Source organism: Elephas maximus, chromosome 15, assembly GCF_024166365.1.
Source record: "Elephas maximus indicus isolate mEleMax1 chromosome 15, mEleMax1 primary haplotype, whole genome shotgun sequence".
NCBI classification, from domain to species: Eukaryota; Metazoa; Chordata; class Mammalia; order Proboscidea; family Elephantidae; genus Elephas; species Elephas maximus.
Window position 1 is genome coordinate 43754146 of NC_064833.1, and position 22133 is coordinate 43776278.

The 22133-nt window shown below is 38.7% G+C and overlaps 1 protein-coding gene across 2 annotated transcripts in view; it reads left to right on the plus strand.

Annotated features, from left to right (window-relative positions):
- The window catches only part of NIPAL2 (NIPA like domain containing 2), an 85622-nt gene that overhangs the window by 31274 nt on the left and 32215 nt on the right, over positions 1-22133 (plus strand). Inside the window, exons 4-5 of one of the 2 annotated variants that reach the window (XM_049853784.1) lie at positions 10223-10282; positions 17289-17410. In XM_049853784.1, the coding sequence (XP_049709741.1) occupies positions 10223-10282; positions 17289-17410 (182 nt within the window). The remainder of the gene's footprint in view (positions 1-10222; positions 10283-17288; positions 17411-22133) is intronic. The other variant, XM_049853785.1, reaches the window with a different exon arrangement.

Below are 22133 nucleotides of genomic sequence, written 5' to 3' on the forward strand. Positions count from 1 at the left end.
CTCTAAAACCTCACTGGATGCTTTTTATAGTGACACGTTATATGGATGTTTATTTTAACACTGGAAATATGCAGAAGATATCCCTCTTCTCAGTGGCTTACTGGGTTGTATGCTTTAGAACATTTGTCCAAAAACCAGCTTAAATGAAATGTCTAGAATAAAACTTTGAAGTTTTTGTGGTATGCTTCTGCACTCTCAGCACAATGCATTCCTAAAACCTGAAAATATTGTTTGAGACATCTTTTTCTATCCCTCCTTATTTTTTTGAGAATGCCACAAAATATTTCTAGAGAAATCGCTAATGTGCTATTGTTATGTGCTATTAGATTTATAATACAGAGTTAATCTTCTCAGTGGTAGCATTTTTACCTTTTTGGGGTCTTTTCAAGGTTAATCATTAGTGTGTGCCAAAAAAATTTGGAAGTGAGAGGATTATTGTTCTTAATCCAGGTAAATTTCCTCATTTGAAATTATGTAGATTACCTATGAACAATAGTATGTCTTCATTATCTTCAGTAAATGATAGCAATTTTTTAAAGCAACATGAATTTCCTGACACTTTCATTCCTTCCAGCATGGATGGCAGGGTAACTTTTCTGTCTGTAAGAAACATCTTTCAAACTGTCACATCTTCAAATCCTAACTCTATGGAAGATATTGTAATTGACATAACTTCTTCCTAAAATTCTACAACTAATGGGGAATGATAATTATCAGTACGGTTGGAATTGATTGAGCCCGTAAGCACGTTCGGTGTGTCCATGTTTTTGAAGTTTGATTGTGACTGACATGAAAGTGTTTTTGTGGTTTTGCTTTTTAGCAGTACAATAAAGTTGCCATTGTAAGTGGTCAGAAACCACAAGCCAGATATTTACATATGAGCGTATATTTGTAGCATTATTATATAAATATGTTCTTTTCATGTCATGGGTTACTTTTTTATAAAAGAGAGTTTTCTTTACTACTTTGTCTCCTACTTTCCTGTATTATAAACATATACTTTGGTTTCTTTTCAGATCATAGTGGTTGAACAATAAATCTAATGGCCAGGAAATGAAAATTGATGAAATTTTCATTTGCAGACTAGACCAAAGTTAACAAACTGGTGGCCTGTCAACCAAATGTGGCTGCTGCTATGTTTTGTTTGGCTGAAATAATACTTTTTTAAAAGCGTGAATTAATTTCCCATGTTTAAAATTAGATGACGTCACACAAAAATATGGATTTTTGTCTTCTTTTAAAGAGTCAGAGTTGGTAGTACTGGCCTTGCAGTTGGCTAGAGCTGAGTACCTGCATGATGCAGATAGTTAAGCGCTTGACTACTACCAAAAGGTTGGCAGTTTGGACCCACCCAGAGGTGCCTCTTGAGAGAGGCCTGACAATCTGCTTCAGAAAGGTCACAGCCTTGAAAACCGTATGGAACATATTTCTGCCCTGCAACATTTGGGGTCACCATGAGTCAGAGTCAACTCCACGGCAACTGGTTTGGGTTTTTTGTTATTGTTGTTAGGGTTCAGCCGGGGCTGCCTCTCACTGATCTTATATTCTCCAGTTCACCGCAGTCCCACTGCTCCTCATCACCACAGCCCACCACTCCTCATTACATTTTCCTCGTTAAAGCGTTGCCTGACTGGACTATGTAGGCAATTGAGTTTGTGTCTGTGGACCAAAGATTTTTTTCTTTCCAACTGAATCAAATTAGAATATCACATCCATAATCACATTTGAGTAAAGTGTAATTGATTGTTTTAACTTTGGATTAGATTTGCCTTTTAAAAATTGGTCATAAAAGGTTTTAAAAAAGGGGGTAGAAATAAATGTGAACAAAATCATTAAAAACAGTCATACCATTCAAATTTAAACAGTTATTGAACTTTCTTCGGTGCTACTGAGTCTTTTTTAAAAAATCATTATTTTGGGGGGAAAGAAAGTTTAAGTAAAAAGTGTACTTATGTCTTAATGTTATACGCATTATCTACAGATGCCACTATGTAAACTAATGTAAGAATATGCCCTTGAGTTTAATTTCTAACATATAGAAATTTGATGCTTGACTTCTGGTTCACAATCCCCATTAGTTGCTATCACAGAAGAAAACCTAAATCTGAACTCTGGTGCGCCAGATTAATTTACAGTTGTGCTTTTATCTAACTTGTGGCCTGCTGTGGATTGTAGAGCATCAACTGTTGGCCACACTAAGCTAAATAACTTCCACAATAATGGCCAGGCCTTAAGCTGCATCTGATAACCCAACTGATGTCAGAGAGAGGGGGCACATGAAGGACAAACTAGGATTTTTTCCTAAGTAAATCAGGAAGCATTAGGAAGTTCAATACCAGGGCATATACTTATGCCTGGCACCCTCACCCATGTCTAGACTTGGTTTGTCTGAAACCAGTGAGAAACTTACATGTCTTTATTTTCATCTGGAAATCTGAATCAGAATGCCCATGTATAGGATTCCTTATGTCAACCTTATCCAGAATGGATCTGTAGTCTGACTGCTAACTTGAGTGATTCTTAATGGTCTGTTTTAGGCTGGTTCTCTAGAGAGGCAAAACCAGTGAAGCATATAGAGAGAGACAAAGATTTATCTCAAGGAAATGGCTGATGTGGCTGTAGAGGATGGCAAGTCCCAAGTCCATGGGTCAGGCATCAGGCTGGAAACTTCTCCTGACTCACACAGATAAAGGGGCTGATGAACCCAAGAGAGACAGGTCAGATGGCAGGCCACTGTCTCATGGGCTGTGGAGGCTGATGAATCCAAGATCAGCAGGTAAGACAGCAGGCTGCTGGCTCACAGGCTCAGAGGCTGATGAATCCCAAGATTGGCAGGCAATATGGCAAGCAGCTGGCTCAAGTCCCAAGAACCAGAAGTCAGATGATGACGAGCCAGATGTAGGATTCAGAGGAAGCAAGCAAGTTTTGCCAGAACGTCCATATATATATATTGGATGCAGGCCACATAACCAAGGAAACTTCCCTTACAACTGGTTAGTTGATCACATCAGATCACATCATGAAGGATGACTACATCATTACATTACTGCCAAATTACATCATTACATAACTGCCAAACCACTGAGAATCATGGCCCAGCCAACTTGACACACAACATTAACCATCATATGGTCTAAAAGATAAGAGATGACTCTCTAATGTGAGTCAGTCCATTATAATTGTTGCTGAGATTCTTCCTGTACATAAAGTATGAGAATTTCAAGGCCAAGTGAATACATTAATAAACTGCCCTATGGGAGCACTGTTTTGCACCAGAAAAAATTCTAGAAGAAGCATTTTTGTCCTTTAGCCTATGAATAGTAGAAGAATGTGCCTTCCTGCTTTCTTTCTTTTTTTTTTAATTCCATTACTCCTATATAGCACTATTTGAATTTTGGTATATTGCCTTTCATATGTTATCTTTCAACCTTTTTTTTTTTCTAATGCAGTTTGGCCATTGTAGCAGCTCTGGTGGTACAGTGGTTAAGTGCTCAGCTGCCTACTGTCGGCAGTTCAAACTCACTAGCCACTTCACAGGAGAAAAATGTGGCAGTCTGCTTCTGTAAAGATTACAGCCTTGGAAACCCTATGGGGCAGCTCCACTCGTTCCTATAGGACACTGTGAGTTGGAATTGACTCAAAGGCAACGGGTTTGGTTTGGATTTTTTTTATGGCCGTTGTGGTTTAGCACCCAGCTCTGGAGTCACTGTGTGACACTGAGTAATGAACTTAACCTCTCTGAGCCTCAGTTTTCTCATCTGTAAAATGAGTATAGGAACACCTATCTCGTAGAGATGTCAGGAGAATAAAAAAACAAAAACCAAACCCATTGCTGTAGAGTTGATTCCAATTTATAGCAACTCTATAGGGCAGAGTAGAACTACCCCTCAGGGTTTCCAAGGAGTGCCTGGTGGATTCAAACTGCCGACCTTTACAGTCAGCAGCCAAACTCATAACCACTACATCACCAGGAATTCCATCAGGAGGATAGAAGGAGTTAATTATTCCATGTCCAACTCTTAGTAGAATAAACCACCATCATTATGTATACATTCCACATCATTATTATTATTATATAAATACAATTGTCAATTGTTTTTTCTAACATTACAGCATAAACATTTTCAATATCGCTCTATCATTTTCCATACTTTTTATTGACTGCATAATATTCTGTCCATTATTGCCAACCATTTAGAATGTGCCAGTTTTTCACTGGGCCTATTTAAAAATTGGAAAACAGTTTTGCAGTGAGCATCTTTATGCTTGAAACGCTTTCCATATTTAGGTTCTTCCTTAGAATAGATTCCCAGATGCAGAATTACTGAGTTAAAGAATTTGAGTAGTGAGATGGACCTTGACAGAAACCATGAAATCACTCTTCAGAAGGGTTATATCAATTTGCAATGACACAAATACTAGCTAACTTCACTGCTTCCTTATCATCTCTGAGCATTAAAGTTGTGTGTGTAGAATAGCACCTGGCTTTAAACTGTCTTTCTTTTGTTACTGGTGGAGTTGGACTTTTTCCTATGTGTTTGCTTACCCTCATTTGTGAATTATTTGTGTACTTGACCATTCATGTATCCACTATGGTGTTGGTTTTCCGTCAATACTGGTGGGAATACCTGATTCAAAACAGATCAGCACTTAGTACAGAAAGGACAATGGGTCAAATCTTGGCGTTTTCAGCCATATCTGCACACATAGATCATGGACATTTTGGAGAACAGAGGACCTGTCTCTTACTTTTCCTTCAAATATGCCAACCGTTGGGAAAAACACAAAGAACTCTATGCTCTTATTTATAATAAATGGCTATCTATACATGTTGGAGCAAGAACAATTAGAAAACACATAGCTCGTGTGTTTTATCTCACCAGTGAGGAAACCGACACCCAGAAGCTAATGCGTTGATGTGTGTCATATTCCATAGCTGGTTATTGATAGAGCCCAAACTAAAACCCAGGTGTTCCAACCCTCCCAGCTCAGGGCCTTGCTGCCATATACAGCTTTGTGGCTCTGACAGTTCTTCAGTAGGACCTGTACCTCTTCACCTGGAGTCACATTTTGAGTAATTAAGAGCAGGGAGGTCTTTTTGGCTAATTCTTGTCCACATTCCATTCACGGCATCCTCATTAATCAGCCCATTCCCTTCTGACTGAGCATTTCCTTGAGGATAATGAGGTAAAATGAATTGAAGACAGCTCAGATTGGGTCCCCTGGTCACAAATTTTATAAACCCAACAAAATTATAGGCCCCAAGATGAGATGGTTCTTTGGGCAACTGCATCCACCATGAATTGTTGATAAACTTGAGGTGGGCGGGCATCAACTTTTGTGAACACTTCCCACCTGCCAAGAATAACAGTTCATTGGCTATGGGTGCTAGGTTTTGCCTGAGAAGATAACAGAGCTTGCTCCTTAGAGGAAGGACTGTGTGAACAGAAGGACATTTTATTAACCTTCTGACATTTTTTTGAGTGTCTAGGAGAACTAGCATCTTCCTCTTGGTTTTCCTCATATCTATTTTTTTTTTTTCCTGAATAGGTAGTTATTAATTAAGCACCAAGATGAGTACTCCATGTGTAGACCAAGGCCCATGAGCACTCTGTGTAGACCAGTGGCCATGAGCATTCTGTGTAGACCAGGCTCCATGAGTACTCTCTGAGTAAACTAGTGTCCATGAGCACACTGTATAGACTGGGATCCATGAGTATTCTCTGTACAGACTAGTACCTGTGAACACTCTGTATAGACCAGAACACTCTGTATAGACCAATGTCCATGAACATACTTTGTAGACCTATCTGTGAGCAGTCTATGTAGATCAGGGTCCATGAGCATGTGTGTTGACCAGGGCCCATGAATACTCTCTGAGTAGACTAGTGTCCATGAGCACACTGTGTAGACCAGGGTCCGTGAGTACTCTCTGTATAGACTAGTGCCTGTGAACACTCTGTGTAGACCAGAGCGCTCTGTGTGGACCAGTGTCCATGAACATAGTTTGTAGACTTGTCTGTGAGCACTCTGTGTAGACTTGGGTCCATGAGTGCTCTGTGTTGATCATGGCCCATGCATACTGTCTGCGTAGACCAGTGTCTATGAGCACTCTCTGGGTGGAGTGGTGCCTGTGAGCACACTATATAAATTCTGTACACTAGTGTCCGTGAACACTCTCTGTAGACCAGTGTCCGTGAGCACTCTGTGTAGACCACTGTCCATGAGCACTCTGTATACTCCAGCGTCTGTGAGCACTCTGTGTAGACCAGTTTCTATGAACACTCTATAGACCAGTGTCCTGTGAAGGACAGAATAGAAAAGAATTTATGAGCCTCTGCCCACATATGTCCCAAGCCAAAAATTACACACAATACTGTGAGTGCTTACGTAAATACTCAGCAATAACTACAGTTTAATCATACCTACCACAAATCTAAGGAGCCTTGGTGGCACTCCACTGCTAACTGAAAAGTCAGTGGTTCAAACCTACTAGCCACTCTGTAGGAGAAAGATACGGCAGTCTGCTGCCAAAAAGATTTACAGCCTTGGAAACTCTATGAGGCAGTACTACTCTGTCCTTTAGGGTTGCTATGAGTCGAAATTGACTCAGTGGTAATGATTCTGGTTTGGGGGTTGCACAAATCTGGTTAGTTTACACATGCGTTCTGTTTTAATGCTTTTAAATCCTTGATCTTGATATGCTCTTTCTAATTTTTAATATTGAAATTTATTCTAGGAATAAAGGTATAATAGTTTTTCCCCCATTCTAGGTGGTCATTAGGCAAGAGTTGTTGTTATAGCAACTACTTAGAGAAGGTTGAATTTGACAGATCTCAGTTTCAAAAATTTATGGGAGCACATCATTTTATGTATTTTTTCTCATTTTTTAAAAATTTACTACTCTCCTTAGAAGTCATGTTATTAGCTGTTGCCCAGATACTGTCTTCTTAACCATATTTTGCAAGATAAATGAGTTAAAAGTAAATGTATCTCATAGATTGTTCTTTTTTCATTACTTTTTCAAAATTAGATAAATAAAACCAAAAATCCCCTCTTGTCTAAAAATTTTACAGAAAATCTCATGTTCTCTTAAAACAGAAAAAAAGATATCATAGGGTGAATGTGGAACTGCATTAGACTTCTAAATTCTTTTAGTAGAAAGTAAAAGTTATATTTATTTTTCACAAAACTCTGATAATTATTTTATAACGATTGATATAATTTGGTGCATATAGTATATTTCAAGTTTATTGTTACCAATTATGTCCTTTTTGCATCTAGCAATGAAGTTATCTCCCTCATAACATTTTTCTCTCTTCCTTCTGAAAGTAAAATTATTTATGAATCTGTGGTTTAGCAACAAGCAGAGAAGAAAAATGATGTCTTTTCTTACTTCAAAGGAGGCAATGGAGTGTAGCGTACTAAGGAGAGCCCTGAACTGGGAATAAGGAAATAAGGGTAATGATTCCAACTCATCTGTAATATAAATGTTTGTTAGATGAATGAATCAATGAATAAACAATCTATTTGGACCTCAGTTTACCAATTACAAAGTTTAGGACTTGGAGGAGATTATCATTATGTCTCCTTATAGCTCTTAAGATTTCCTTATTCCACGTAAGCAGTGTGTCCCTTACTGGAATCCTTTGCTGAGAAATGATCATCTCAGGGATTGTTATCTTGGAATGCATTTCATATGTTTTAGTTTAGCAATACTTCTCCTGCTTTTTATTGCTAATCTATCTTCCTCTGCTTGGAAACATTCCTTAGCTAATTACAAAGGAAGTCAGTGATTGGGGGGCCTTGGTTTTCATACTTTTTCTGATGTTCTAGTATGTGAAATTAGTTTTCCTAAATTGTTTTGATCCAAATCTGAAATAGAAATTTTAATGCATTTATTGTTTTAGTTGGTTGCCGTCAAGTCAGCTCTGACTCATGGTGACCTCGTGTAGGACAAAGAAATGGTGCTCAGCCCTGCGCCATCTTCCCAGTCGTTGGTATGCTTGAGTCCATTGTTGTGGCCACTGTGTATTTTCAGTGCCTCCCAACCTAGGGGGCTCATCTTCTCACACTATATTGAACAGTATTCTTTTGTGATCCATAGGGTTTTCACTGGCTGCTTTTTGGAAGTAGATTGCCCAAGCCTTTCTTCCTAATCTCAGTCTGGAAGCTCCACTGAAGTTAGCCCGCTATGGGTGACCCTGCTGGTATTTGAAATACCTGTGGCATAGTTTCCAGTGTCATAGCAACACACAAGCCACCATAGTACAACAAACTGACCGAGAGGTAATGAAAATAAATCTTAGGTGTAATGATACAGGAGGTAATCATGGCATAACAGTGGAGTGGTCAGCTCAGCCTAGGGGAATTTGGAGGTGATGCTTGAGTCTGGAGTTGTTCAGGAGGATGGAGGCAGAGTTGCAGAGGGAATAGCACGTGTAAAGGCCCTTGAGCATAGAACTGAAGGTGGATTCTGGGAACTGTGATTATTTACTAAAAGTGAAGTGTAAAATATAAAAAAAGATAAGGACAAACATGGTGAGAAGTGGCAGGAGCAATCATGGTGGCCCTTGATTGTCATGCTCAGAAGTTTGGCCTTTGTCCTGTAGGTGACAGGAAGCCATTAAAAGGTTTTAAAGCTGAGGCTTGACGTTAGATTTGCATTTTATAAAGATTATTCCGGTGGTGGTCTGAGGAAGGGTCTAAGTCGGAGATGAAGCTACTTGAGGGAGTCAGTGACAGTGGGAATGAAGGAGAGAGACTGAAACATAGACTTCGCAGACCCAGTGGCCTGTCTGCTGTGTAGTGTGAAGAAGAGGAGAGACTATCAAGAGTCTCAAGACTCAAATTCTACCTCCAAAAGAAAGACCAGACTTTCTGGCCTGACAAGAGACTGGAGGAACCCTGAGAGTATGGCCCCCCGACGCCCTTTCAGCTCAGAAATGAAGTCACTCCTGAGGTTCACCCTTCAGCCAAAGATTGGACAGGCCCATAAAACAAAAGGAGACTAAAGGGGCACACCAGCCCAGGGGCAAGGACTAGAAGGCAGGAGGGAACAGGAAAGCTGGAAATAGGGAGCCCAAGGTTGAGAAGGGAGAGTATTGACTTGTCGTGGGGGTGTTAACCAATGTCATAAAACAATACGTGTACCGTTTGATGAAAAACTAGTTTGTTCTGTAAAACTTCATCTAAAGTACAATAATAAAAAAAAAAGAGTCTCAGGACTCTGGTGTTAGCGGTGTATAAAACCAGAACCCATTGCTGTTGAGTCCATTCCGACTCATAGTGACCTTATCAGAGAGAATAGAACTGCCAAGTAGGGTTTCCAAGGAATGCCTGGTGGCTTTGAACTGCCGACCTTTTGGTTTGCAGCCATAGCTCTTTAACCACTATGCCACCAGGGTTTCCTAGTAGTGTATGGAGGTAGTAATAACTGGGGTAGGGATTATAGGAGGAGATCCTGGGAAATAATGAGTTTCAGTTTGGGACATATTTAAAGTTAAGACTTCTTCCTGATAAATGCTACAAAATGGATGAACCTTGAAAACATCGTGAAGTTAGTTAATCACAAAAGGACAACTATTGTGTGAAATATCTAGAATAGGCAAATGTATAAAGACCAAAGTTTATTTGTAGCTACCAGGGGTGGGAGGAAAGGGGAAAGGAGAGGCATTTTTTAGGAAGCATTGAGTTTCTGTTTATGGTGATGGAAAATTTGGCAATGGAATTGGTGATGATTTTACAACATAGTTAATGTAACTGATCTCACTAAATTGTACATGTGAAAAACATTAAATTGGCAAATGTTGTGTTATCTGTATTTTTACAATTACAAAAAAGTTAAGACTTTCTCCCTTGTTTCTATCCTTTCCCACTTTCCTTTTCTTCTGCCTTTTCATGCTTTTATGCCCGTTCCAGCTCTTTTCTGCCTTTCTTCTTTCTTCCCAATCATTTGTTTAGTTATTTAGTAAACTTTTATTAAGCCCTCATACCAGGCCCTATCCCAGCCACTAGGCCCAGTGGGAACTAGGCTAATTTCCATGTATCCTCAACCGTGAAGGGAGATGAAAGGCATTCTTACAGCTACAATTGCTGGGTGCCTCTGACCAGGACACAGCTAGTCAGGCATAGGACACAAACTGCTTAACTTCTTTGAATTAGCATTGCAGAATATATGTTTTTCTACTGGAAACACTACTCATGGCCGTTTTCTTTATAGGTAGCGCTATTATTTCTGTTATTTTTCTGAAAGAAAATTTGAGAGGCTCAGACTTACTAGGTAAGTAGTTATTTAATATATATTTAATGTTGTTAATATTTATATATTAGATGTACCCACCAACTACCTAATTTGTATTTAGCTCTTTCCGAAAGTAATACGGAAAGTTGCTCTTCAGAATTGTATTTGTAAATGTAGCTATTAGTGGAAAATAACAGTAGCTTTCCTGTCTGTAAGAATGGTTTCTGTTATATAGCAAAGCCGTCATTTATTGATTGTATCTTCTAGCTGTTGTTGGAAATACCATTGCTGAGAAGAATTATAAGGTTTCATATTTTCTTCGTTGACAAGCCCTGTCTGAATGGCTGCTGACATATAATAATGAATACAGATACTTTAGGTACTTGAAATAAAACAATACTTACTCTCCTCCAGGGAGATCATATTTTTTATAAAAAAGTTTGAGCTCTAAATGTGACACCAGTGTTGGTCTGTTGAGCATTTGTTTTCAGTGATCATGCTTCCCTTGAGCCTAATGTCTTGAAAGTGTTTTCACTTTTTCTTTTCCTCCTTGGTTTGGTTCTGCCAGTAGAGTTTTTAGTCAACATTGTCAAATTTTTCATGGTTAAAGCGTTTTTCCAAATACATTCATATGTGGATTGTCTCTTTTCAAATATATTATTTTTCTATAACCTTTATTATTATTATTATTGTGGCTGATGGAATCCCTTAAAGCAATGTATGGAATCAGAAATAAGAATGGCCAATGCCTGGGTTTTATAAATTAAAAAATTAGGTACTACATTATTTTTCTCATTTATTAGCTGTCTTAAGGAAACTTTAACACATTTTACCTAACATATGTCATCTTTTGTAGTTAATCTAAGGTATTTAATGAGATAGTACAGATGGATACATAGGAGAAATTTGCTAATTATGTTGAATATCAGTGATAAAAAAAGATGATTAAGACAGAATCCCTGCCTTCAAATAATTTATAGTCTATGATAAATATAAAATCTGTACATAAATAAGTTTTTTAAAAGTAGAAATGACATGTAACATAATGCTGTGAGCTTTTAGTTTAGAACAGGCTTTCTCGGCTTCGGCACTATTGGCATTTCGTGCTAGATAATTCTTTGTTAGGTGTCTACATGTGGTGGGTGGTGAAAATGGTTAAGCGCCCAACTGCTAACTGAGAAGTTAGCAGTTCAAATTCACCCAGAGATCCCTTGAAAGACAGGCCTGGCAATCTGCTGTCGAAAGGTCATAGCCCAGAGAACCATATGGAGCAGTCTACTCTGTACACATAGAGCCCCCCCGCCAAAAAAAAAAATACACATAGGGTCAGCATGAATTGGAATCAACTCTACAGCAACTAAGGACAACAACAACTCTTTGTTGTGGGGGAGAGGGGCAGTCCTGTGGATTGTAGGGTATTTACAACATCCCTGGACTCAACCTACTAGATGGCAGTAACACCCTCCACCACAGTTATGACAACCAAAAATGTCTCCAAATATTGCCAAAGTTCCCCTGGGGGATAAAATCACCCCCAGTTGAGAACCACTTGTTAGAAGAAAGAGAGATTACTTCACCTGAGAAGATCAAACAATCTTTTAGAGCAGAGGTAACACTTGAATTAGTTCTGAAGGCTGGATAGAATTTGAACATCCAAAGATTTGGAGGAGGGCTTATAGAGGGAATAGCATAAGACATGTTGCAACAGTAGAAAAAGGTAAGGTAAGTTTCTACTTAATATTGTACAACAACTGGTGCCCACGAGGATTAGGAAGAAATCAATGAAAATCATAACAATGGAAAAGGAAGAAGGAGAACTATCAATATATGCAGATGGCTTGCTTATATGCTTAGAAGATCCAAGATCAACTAAACATTACTAGAAGCAATGAATTAATTCAACATTAGATGATACAAACTCACCCTCATGGGTTCAAATCTGGATTCAACTTCTGCTATCCACTGAGTGGCCTACCTAACATTACTCAACTTCTCTGAGCCTCAGTTTTCTGACAAATATATAGGTTTGCTTTGAGGATCAAATTGGATAATTCATATAAAAGCACTTTGAGAACTGTAAAGCCCTGTCAGTATAATTGTCATCATTTTTATGGTAACTTTAATTTCTGAGCTGGCAATGAGTTTAGCAGATTGCACAGTCAGAGGGCACAACCCTCCTCAAGATTCCCTCACTCACTTCAAACACCAGCTACAAGTTCAAGTATCCCCAGGGCCACCGTCACTTCAGATCAGCTGGCTATAAACTGAACCACCCTCAGGTTCAGTAATTCACTAGAACAACTGGAATGCAAGAAAGTGCTACACTTATGATTACAGTTTTATTATAACAAAAGGATACAAATCAGAGCCAGCCAAAGGGAAAGACACATAGGGTGAGGTCTGGGAGAGTTCCAGAAGCAAAGCTTCCATTGTCCCCAGGGACGTTACCCTCCCAGTATTAAAGTGTGACAATATTCAGAGTATTACCAGCCAGAGAACCTCACCTAAGCTTCAGCGTCCAGAGGTTTTATTGAGGTTTCATTAAGTAGTCATGATTGATTGAATCATCACCCACACACGGTTGAACACAATTTCCAGCCTGCTCCCCTCTCCAGGGGCTGGGCTGATATTGGAGACTAGGCTGCTATCACCTAGCTCAAAGTCCCAACCCCCTAATCACAGGGTTAGTCTTTCTGGTGTGGCCTGCCCCCATCGAAAGCTATGGGTGTTCATTCATTAGCATAAACCATTAGGTCAGGGGCTAGGGGCACCGTGAATAACAAAGACACTCCTATCACTCAGGAAATGCTAAGAGTTTAGAGGTTACCTCCTAGGAGCTAAAATAAAGGCCAGACCTGTCTTTGAGTAAAGTTAGTTCTTCACTACACAGAAGTAATACAAAGATGTAATGTACATAAGTGATACGAAACACATACACACTTTCTAAAAAAAGCAATGGTTTATAAAGATTTGGTTATAAGAAAAAACATTGTCAATATGTTCTTCCTTTTTTTCCCCCTTCATGAAGCTAGGTAAGAGTAGAGCTGAGTTCAGCAGAATCACTCCATTATAGAAATAGATTCTTTAAAAAAAAAAAAATGTTCTTTAGGGTCCTTACTAATTTCTCAAAAGAGCTAACATTGATTCAACATTTACCCATGCCAGGTATATGTTAAATATTTTACATGGAGAGCCTCATTTAAATGTAAGAACAACCCATTTACAGAGCAAAATCTAATACTTAGAGAAGTTAAATAACTTCCTAAGGTCATATAACTAGTAAGTGGTGGGCCAGTATTCTAACAAAGGCAACCTGATATGGTGTTGTGGTGTAATGGTTGAGGGTGAGTCTCTAGTCAGAGAGCTGTATGCCTTAGCAAAGTTAGTATTTTAAAGCCTCAATTTCTTCATCTTTAAAATGAAGATAATATGACCTACCTCACAGGATTAAATGAATTTGTATATGTAAAACTTTTAGAACAGGGTCTATCACATAATAAGTGCTGAATAAAACCAAACCAAAGCCAAACCTGTTGCCGTCGAGTCAATTCTGACTCATAGTGACCCTATCTATAGGACAGAGCAGAACTGCCCCGTAGGGCTTCCAAGGAGTGGCTTGTAGATTCAAAGTGCAGACCTTTTGGTTAGCAGCTGAGCTCTTAACCGCTACGCCACCAGTGCGCAATAATGTCAGTAGTTATTATTAGCAATACTACCGGCTACCACCCACCATGACACTCCACTAGTTAATCAGAGAACACCTTGGTTAGGGTATTTCTGTGAGCTTTAGTAATCCAGGTAACATTTTCTACTACTCTGGTTGAGTTTACTTTGCCTTCATAATTTATTGCTTTTTAAATAGGGCTGTATAACTGATAAGTCACATTTGTTTCATAGCGTCATTAAAAGTGATCAGTTCTTGACTTTAGTGTCATAGGAATGAAAGTGGATTTAGTCACCTATTTTATACCCATGCCTCCAATGAACAATATTGTAAGACTGTCATTATCTGATATGTAATAAGCCACTTCATGCTTAGAGAAGTCCAGGGAAAATCTTTTGCTTGACCTCATTCAGTAATGTGTTAAATCACATGTATTTTCTTTGGGACTTTTGGTCTTTTGAGAAAAATTGGCTCTTTCTATTAAAAGCTAAAAATGCATTTTTCTTCACAGGGACTAAAGTCAAACAGGGAAAAGAGTAGTCAGTGATTTCTTTTAAAGATTAACATATGAGCATGCTAAAAATTAAATTGTCAAAATGTGCAAAGGAAAATCATTTATTTTTCCCTGCTTCAAGCAAATGAAAGTTTGTTTTTCATGACGGAACAAACGAAGACTTTTGAGCCGTGTGGAAACAAGCTGAACTAATTTATTGCCAAATGTTGCTCTGTGCCTATGAAGCTTTTCACCACTAGCTTCAGAAAAAAAAAAGGAATTGCCAACTGTTATTAACTCAATGACAGGTTTTGAACTGTGCTCTGGTTCTTAGTGGATTAATAATTTTAAGTTATTTTAATGGTTATTTTTTTCTTTTAAAAAGTACCAAATATCTCTCCTTTTCAATCAGCCAAAAGTATAGCATCTTCTGCTTGCTTCTCCCTTAGTCATCAAAAGTACTGGATCTAATAGTCTGTGAGATCCTAGTTGATTTAAGCCCAGCTAGTGTTTTTGGGTTAGTGTCATCATAGAAATAAAAATTACAATCAACTCATTGGGACTCTCCAGAGACCAGTAACTTGATTGCTCCAAGTCACCTATAAATGACTTCCCTAGACAGAATGCTAAGGGATTAACAGTGAAATGAAGACTATCTCCTTACTTCTTCCACACCAGAGGTCAGCTTGGTTTGGGGCCAGTATCTAGAATACAAATTTTGCCCAACCAACCATCATTTCTGGTTGAGAAGACAGACTGGCCACTTGGGTTTCACAGTTGCCTCAACAATGAAAGACTTTCTGCAGGTAGGTCCAGAACTATTCAGATTTACTACATTATTGAGAGTTCCCAAACCAAGACATCCCCAAGGTTTAGCTGCTGTAAGCCTGAGGAATCTGGACAGATTGCACTGATTAGAGGAGATCCCAAATGGTTTTATGTTACGGAGTCCAATTTATTCTGTCACAGAAGAAAGAGCTAGATCCTCTTGATCAGGAAAGATACTGGAGAAACCAAGAGAATCAGATAGCAGTCTTTCTTGGTTGGAGTCAAGTTAGCTAAATACTAAAAAAAAAAAAAACTCTTCAGGCTACCAGAAGTCAGGTCAAACCAGATTCTAGAAGCCAGGCTGTTAATACTAGTCATCATCTCGCCAGGCAAGTAGGGACAAAGTCAGAGATCTCAAGTGTTAGTTAATAAGAGAAAGGGCGGTCTGGGAAAAAAAGATGTCAGCTGAGCAAAGGACTGTGCGAGTAGATCTTAGAAGTCAAGGCTTGCCTAGGTGAGGCAGTAGTTGTTAACACTGGGGAGGGGAACAAGTGGGTCATAAGGATGTGAGGGATACTTAACTTTTCACTAATTATTGGAAATTTCTGAGACTTTAAATTGTATTCAATGCATTTATGCTACTTTTATTATTCTAAGTTTAGGAGAGTGTTTTTTTAAAAAAAAAAAAAACACAAAAAAAACTCTTCCTCCAAAGAACCTACTTTTCTACACTGTAAGACCTTTCTTTTTTTCCCAAGGAAACATTGCTGACCAATATTTTTTCCAAGTTCTTAGTTTCATTATTTTGCTTTTATTATAATTTGTTGTTTTCATTTTAAAAGTTCTCATTAGAAATAGCTTTTAAAATGATGTATATAGTTCCTACCTTCACAAGGTATTACAGAATAAATTGTTACACTACAGGGAGCTTCTTTTACAACTTCTTCAATACCTGGCTGTTGTTTGGCTGGTATGAAAAATCAAATGCTATTTCTTCTCGGAAACTAGAGTTCAAACACCTAAGTCATTTGGCTTAGAGGAATGGGAAATTGGTGCCCTCAGATTGTGAGATTGTCTCAGTTTGGAATCAATGGTGGTTGTAAATTATATGTACGACAGTGCTGCTGCCCCTCCCCCAGTGATGAAACAAGTTGGATTATGTTTTCAAGTGTGCTATCTGAAAAATGCTACGTATATCAGTTTGTTTGGAGAGAGGCCTGCTAACTATGTATAAATAAGCAGTTTTCAGGGTTATATGGATGTGTTATTTCCTTTTGTGGCCACTCCTCCCATAACACATTCCCTTCCTCCATCATTTTAAGGAATGTTAAAATGACGATCGTGATACATTCCTTACATTGGCTTATTATGTGATTTTTACTAAACTAACCCTGAGATTCTAGATTCAGTAAAATGAAATCCTGAAGCAAAATCAGTGTTCATCTTCATTATTTCTGCTAAAGGCAGACTCCAATAAAGGCAGTGGTTAAGAGCTTGGCTGCTCACCAAAATGTTGGCAGCTCAAATCCACCAGCTGCTCCTTGGAAACCATGTGGGGCAGTTCTACTCTGTCCTATAGGGTCACTATGAGTTGGAATCGACTCAACAGCGACCGGTATATATAGGTATGGAAGGCACTTGTTTATCAGAGTTTCAAAGTGTAACTTGAACCAAGTATGTGTAAAGCCTCCAAGGAAGTGTGAGTGCAGAGCAGATCACCTGGTGATCGGCTCTGCCATCTAGTTGGCTAGGGCAACCATCACTACCATCCACTTACTGGCTTACCTGGTTCTGGAACAAACAACCCACTTGGATATATTTTCATGTCCATATGCACATGTACTGATCTTTTGGGGGAAAGCACCCCTGAAGAGGTCAGGATTCATTTGGAACAACAGAGAAAAACCAGAAGTTATGTCCTACTCCATCCATTCCCTGGCCTGCATCACCCTTTAAAGCAAATGCCTTCAGGCAAATGCATGATGCTTACCAGGGATGGGTTTGGTGATCATGTTTTCTGTCAGTTGAGCACTTTTACAAGTAATGCTCAATCTATAATGTTTGCGTCAACGGAAGGCTTAAGTCCCTTTTTAATTTGGTTTGTCTTTTCCATTTTAAAGGTACAGCATTGGCATTTGCAGGAACATATTTATTGGTGAACTTTGCTCCAAATATAACTCAGGCTATCTCAGCAAGAACCGTACAGTGTTACTTTGTTGGCTGGCAGTTCCTGATCTACATGGTAAGAATTCTAAGTATTTTATTGTTTCTGAAGCTTTATTATCCAGGCCACCGGTACATGCATTTACTAGAGAACTTTTATAATCTTTTCTTCTCAGCCCTAGTATCTCCTTAAAATTTAAATCTATTTGACCAATAACAAAAGGATTTCAAACACTAAGTCAGCAATAGGAGCACCCTCAGTTTTTCAGGGTGATCTGTTGGTGGAGCGATTTCCACAATGTTTAATCCAGCAAATCCCAGAACAACATGTTTTAGGACAACTTGAAGTTAAAAGGAAAAAAAAGATGATCTTCCAGGGTCAAGAGGCAATATTTGAGAACACATTTTACTTCACTGAATTTTATTCAAGATAGATACTCTCTTTTTTAAAAAAGTATTCACTGGTACCAATGGAACAGATTGTCTGGGGAGATACAGACAGGGTAGAACAATACTGAGAGGTATGCAAAAGAAAGTATAAGATGAGCTGATCTAGACATTTGAATCCTGAAGCTGGGATATTTTATGTGATATGGTGGCTGTATCTGGTGGGTATAAAGAGAGAGCATAATTGAAGTGATTGGTATGAAACTTGTTATAGAACTCAATTTTGATTGGAAAATAAGGATATTCTAGGAAGAGCAGATAGTAGGAAAACTGGGGTAGGCCAGATGAGCATTTCACCAAGAACTCTATTGATAAAGTAGTCGTGAATTCCGTAAAAAGACCAAAAATACGTGGAACCATGTATTTTTAATAGGACTGTAAGTGACCTCAAAAATGTATCTGGTCTAGCCCCATGCTATTAAAGCAGGTAAGATAGTATGATCCTACTTCATACACCTATTATTTAAGAGTGTGACACTGACATTTGCAAAGACATGTTAGTTGTGAGCTTTGCTTTAAATATAACTCAAGATATTACAGCAGGAACAGTATACGTTGTCTGGCAGTTCCTAGTCTATGTGACAGAATTCTACATATCTTAACTCTTGCTGATATATATGATCACTGGAACACAGATGTTTATAGTTCTTTTCTCTCATAGTCTCCATCTTTATTCCTTTCCCTAACCCTACAAATATAATTAGATTTCTCTGTTAAAAAAAAAACTTCCTATACTACATACCCTTTAATAAACTGTCCTATTCCCCTTCTTCCACTCACCACCAAAAATTTATTCAAATAGTCTACTTTTGTTGGCCCCCTTCGCTTTCTCACAACTCCCATCCACTCCTCACTCTCTGCAATCTGGTAGATCCTTCTCCACTATCAAGTGGAATTAATTTTTTTGGTCCTGATTTCTCTTGAACATTGTACAACATTTACCCTATGGCTTATCCTCTTCTCCTTGAAGCTCTCCTTGGTTTTCCAGGTATCCTCACCCTGTTCCCACTCTTCTCTGACTAGCCCACCCCAGCTCTCAGATGGGCACCTCCTCCTTCTCTGCAACTTCTTTATCTCTTTATGCTGTATACTCTTCCGGGGTCTTCTAGGGTGATCCCATTGGCCATCCCACCATCCTCCTTTCAAATGGCTTTCAAATCCAGACCTGCCTCTCCTTCGCAGGCATCTCTTGAGCTCCAGATCTATGTTCTCATCTGCCCCCTTATTACTCAGCCCTGCTTGGATGTCCTATAGGTTCCTCAAACTTAACATATCAAAAAACTGAGCTCAATGTCTTCTCCTCCAAACTGGCTCCTCTGTTATACTCCCTGTCAGCTCCCGAAATAGGAAACCTGAGCTACGCATGACTTCTTCCACACCCTATTCCTGCCTCCCCACATCCTGTTGAACTTTTTTAAAACCTCTTGAACTTGACCCCTCATCTACATTTCCATTGCCATTGTGTTTGCTAGGCCTTCATCATCTCTTGCTTGGACAATGCCAGCACCTCTTAATGAGTCTGTCCCCCAGCCCACCATTAACACTGCTGCTACAATTATCCTCCTAAAATCAAATCTGATCAGTTAGCCCAAAACTCCAGCCACATAACTCAGTGCCATTGTTTCTATTGTTCACTCTGCCAAGAAAACCCCATGCCTTCCTTAACCCACACCTCGACCGCCTTACAATCTCCCGCAAACTCACCCTCTTTGACACAGCTCAGCTGTAACCTCTTATCTGAAGATATTGCTAAGCTAATTGCTCCATTCTCTCTGCTTTCCACAGCCCTGGCTACATTATGTTTTACTTATCAGTTTACCTGTCTGTTTTGTTCCAGTGGACTGTGTGGTTCTTCAAGGCATGAATTGTTGTTGGTCATAATACCCTGCCTGTTTAAGTACCAGTTACTTATACGTCATGGCCTGACCACCACTCTCATGGACCTTATTCCTGTCCTAGCTTTGCAACTTCCTGCCTGCTCCCCCTCCCCTGGCCTCCATCAGCCTTTAGAATTTGGCATCCCAATTTGTGTTAGCCTTCCTTGTATTTGTCATACTTTGTGACTCTCCCCTGCCCTGTGGTGTCTTCCAACTTATCCACCATACCCGGTCCTTAACCATCACAGCTTCCTCCAAGCAAATGTAAGTACTAGAAGGAGTTTTATTCCCTGCGATTTGCTTCTGTTCTTTATACTCTGTTGAATATTTCATGATAGCCTCAACTTGAAGTCCTACCAACACATTTTTACTCTTTGCCTACAAGCAAAATAAATTCTTTATCCACTAAGAAAAGGGTCACAGCCTGTGACCAGAAAATTAATAGCTTAAGTTGAATCCCTTGGAGATTAAAGATGCATCAAGACTTGTTTCCTGGAACAAACAGCATTGTTTGATGATGATGTATCTTGTATGGTTTTAACACCAGAGAAAACATTTTAAAAGAACAAAACTATTTTTGTTAAGCCATGTATTTCCAGAAAAAATACTCTAAAATTAATTGCATTTTGCCATTTTCCAAAGTCAACTCTTGTAATAAATTCATTCATTCATTTATTCACTTATTCATTCAACTGATTAGACACCTGGGTTAGAGAAGAAACCCTGAGGCAGGAATTTTCTATAAATGCAGAAATAAATATCTCTATACAGTCCTAGGAGAGACCCATATTCACATAAAATTATATAAAGATAATGAAAGTATATTTGAAAGTAAATACCACAGAGAAAAATGTAAATAATTTCAGGTATTTATAAGGTAAACTTTCAATAAAGTTGTATTGGTGGCACAGTGGTTAAGTGCTTGTCTGCCAACTGAAAGGTCAGTGGTTCAAACCCACCACCCACTCCACGGGAGAAAGATGTGGCAGTCTGTCTGCTTCTGTAAAGATTATAGCCTTGGAAACCCTATGGGACAATTCCACTCTGTCCTATAGGGTTGCCATGAGTCAGAATCAACTCACTGGCAACGAGTTTTGTTTTTTTTTTTAATTGGTAGTAGGTCCCTGGATGATATTAGCCAATCTACAATACAATTTTACAATCCCACTTTTGTAAAATAGAAAATTTATCCAGATTTTTAGACATTTTTCTTTATTAGTTATTCGATCAGCTCTGAAAGGCAATTCAGGTATGTATTGTACTTGGTGTAATACAAAATCAGTTAGGTGAATGATACTTCAAAGAATAGTCTTAATTACTATAACTATGGTCTTTGCAGTCATAGTTGCAGAAAAAGCACAGAATCTGCCACATCCAAGGATTAAATATTAATTACTTAGATATTTAACAGATTTAAACCAGACTTTTTCTTTCAACTCAAGATTTTACTATACAATTGACCACTTCTAGAGCCTTTAGAGATACAGCAATATAATGGATTAAAATCCAAACTAAGGTAAAACATATCTGTTCCTGTTAGAGTCTGATGCTAATCAAAAAACTGGTTGCTGTCAAGTTGATGCCAACTCATGGTGACCCCATGTGTCTCAGAGTAGAACTGTTCTCCATAGTTTTGAATGGCTAATTTTCCAGAAGTAGATTGCCAGGCCTTTCTTCTGAGGTGCCTCTGGGTGGACTCAACCTCTAACACGTTAGCAGCTGAGCATGTTAATGTTTGCACCACGCTTGACCTCCAAAATGCCCTTTACTCTCCCATTACAATGGCCCTTGTCAACCTGTATTCTACAGATAGGTGGCCCCCTCATCCAATGCCAAAAAACAAAAACAAGTAGATTTTCAAGGTGAAACTAGTCTGGCAAGATGCTGTTTAGCATGGTCTCCTCTGAGAAATTCATCTTTGTTAACATGTTAAAAGCTAAGAGCAGTCCTTTGCCATGAGACCAGAAAAATTGGATGGTGCCAGGTGACCATTACGGAACATTCTGATCAATGATTCTATAGAAGATTCCTGATCAAAAGAGGGGAAATGCTGAAAGAATTTCGAATTCTCATGGTCTCCAGATTTTATGGAGCCATGGTGGCTGGATGAAGCCCTGAAACTATTGCCCTAAAATAATCTTTAAACCTTAAACCAAAAATGTCCCCTAAAGTCTTCTTAAAACCAAACAATAGTCTAGCTTAACTAGTAAAAAATGACTGCCTTGAGCATTATGCTCGTTTAAGAACTATCTATTTGGGATGAAAGTGACACCAACTTGGAAGATTAGATAGGAAATTTAGGGGCAATGAGTTTATGTTAACGGGGGAGGAACAGCTCAGAAAGCGATGATGAGAAAGGTTGCACAACTCAAAGAATGTAATCAATGTCACTGAATCGTACATGTAGAAACGGTTGAATTGGCTTATGTTTTGTTGTATATATTCTCAACAACAACAAAACAAAACAAAACAAAAGAA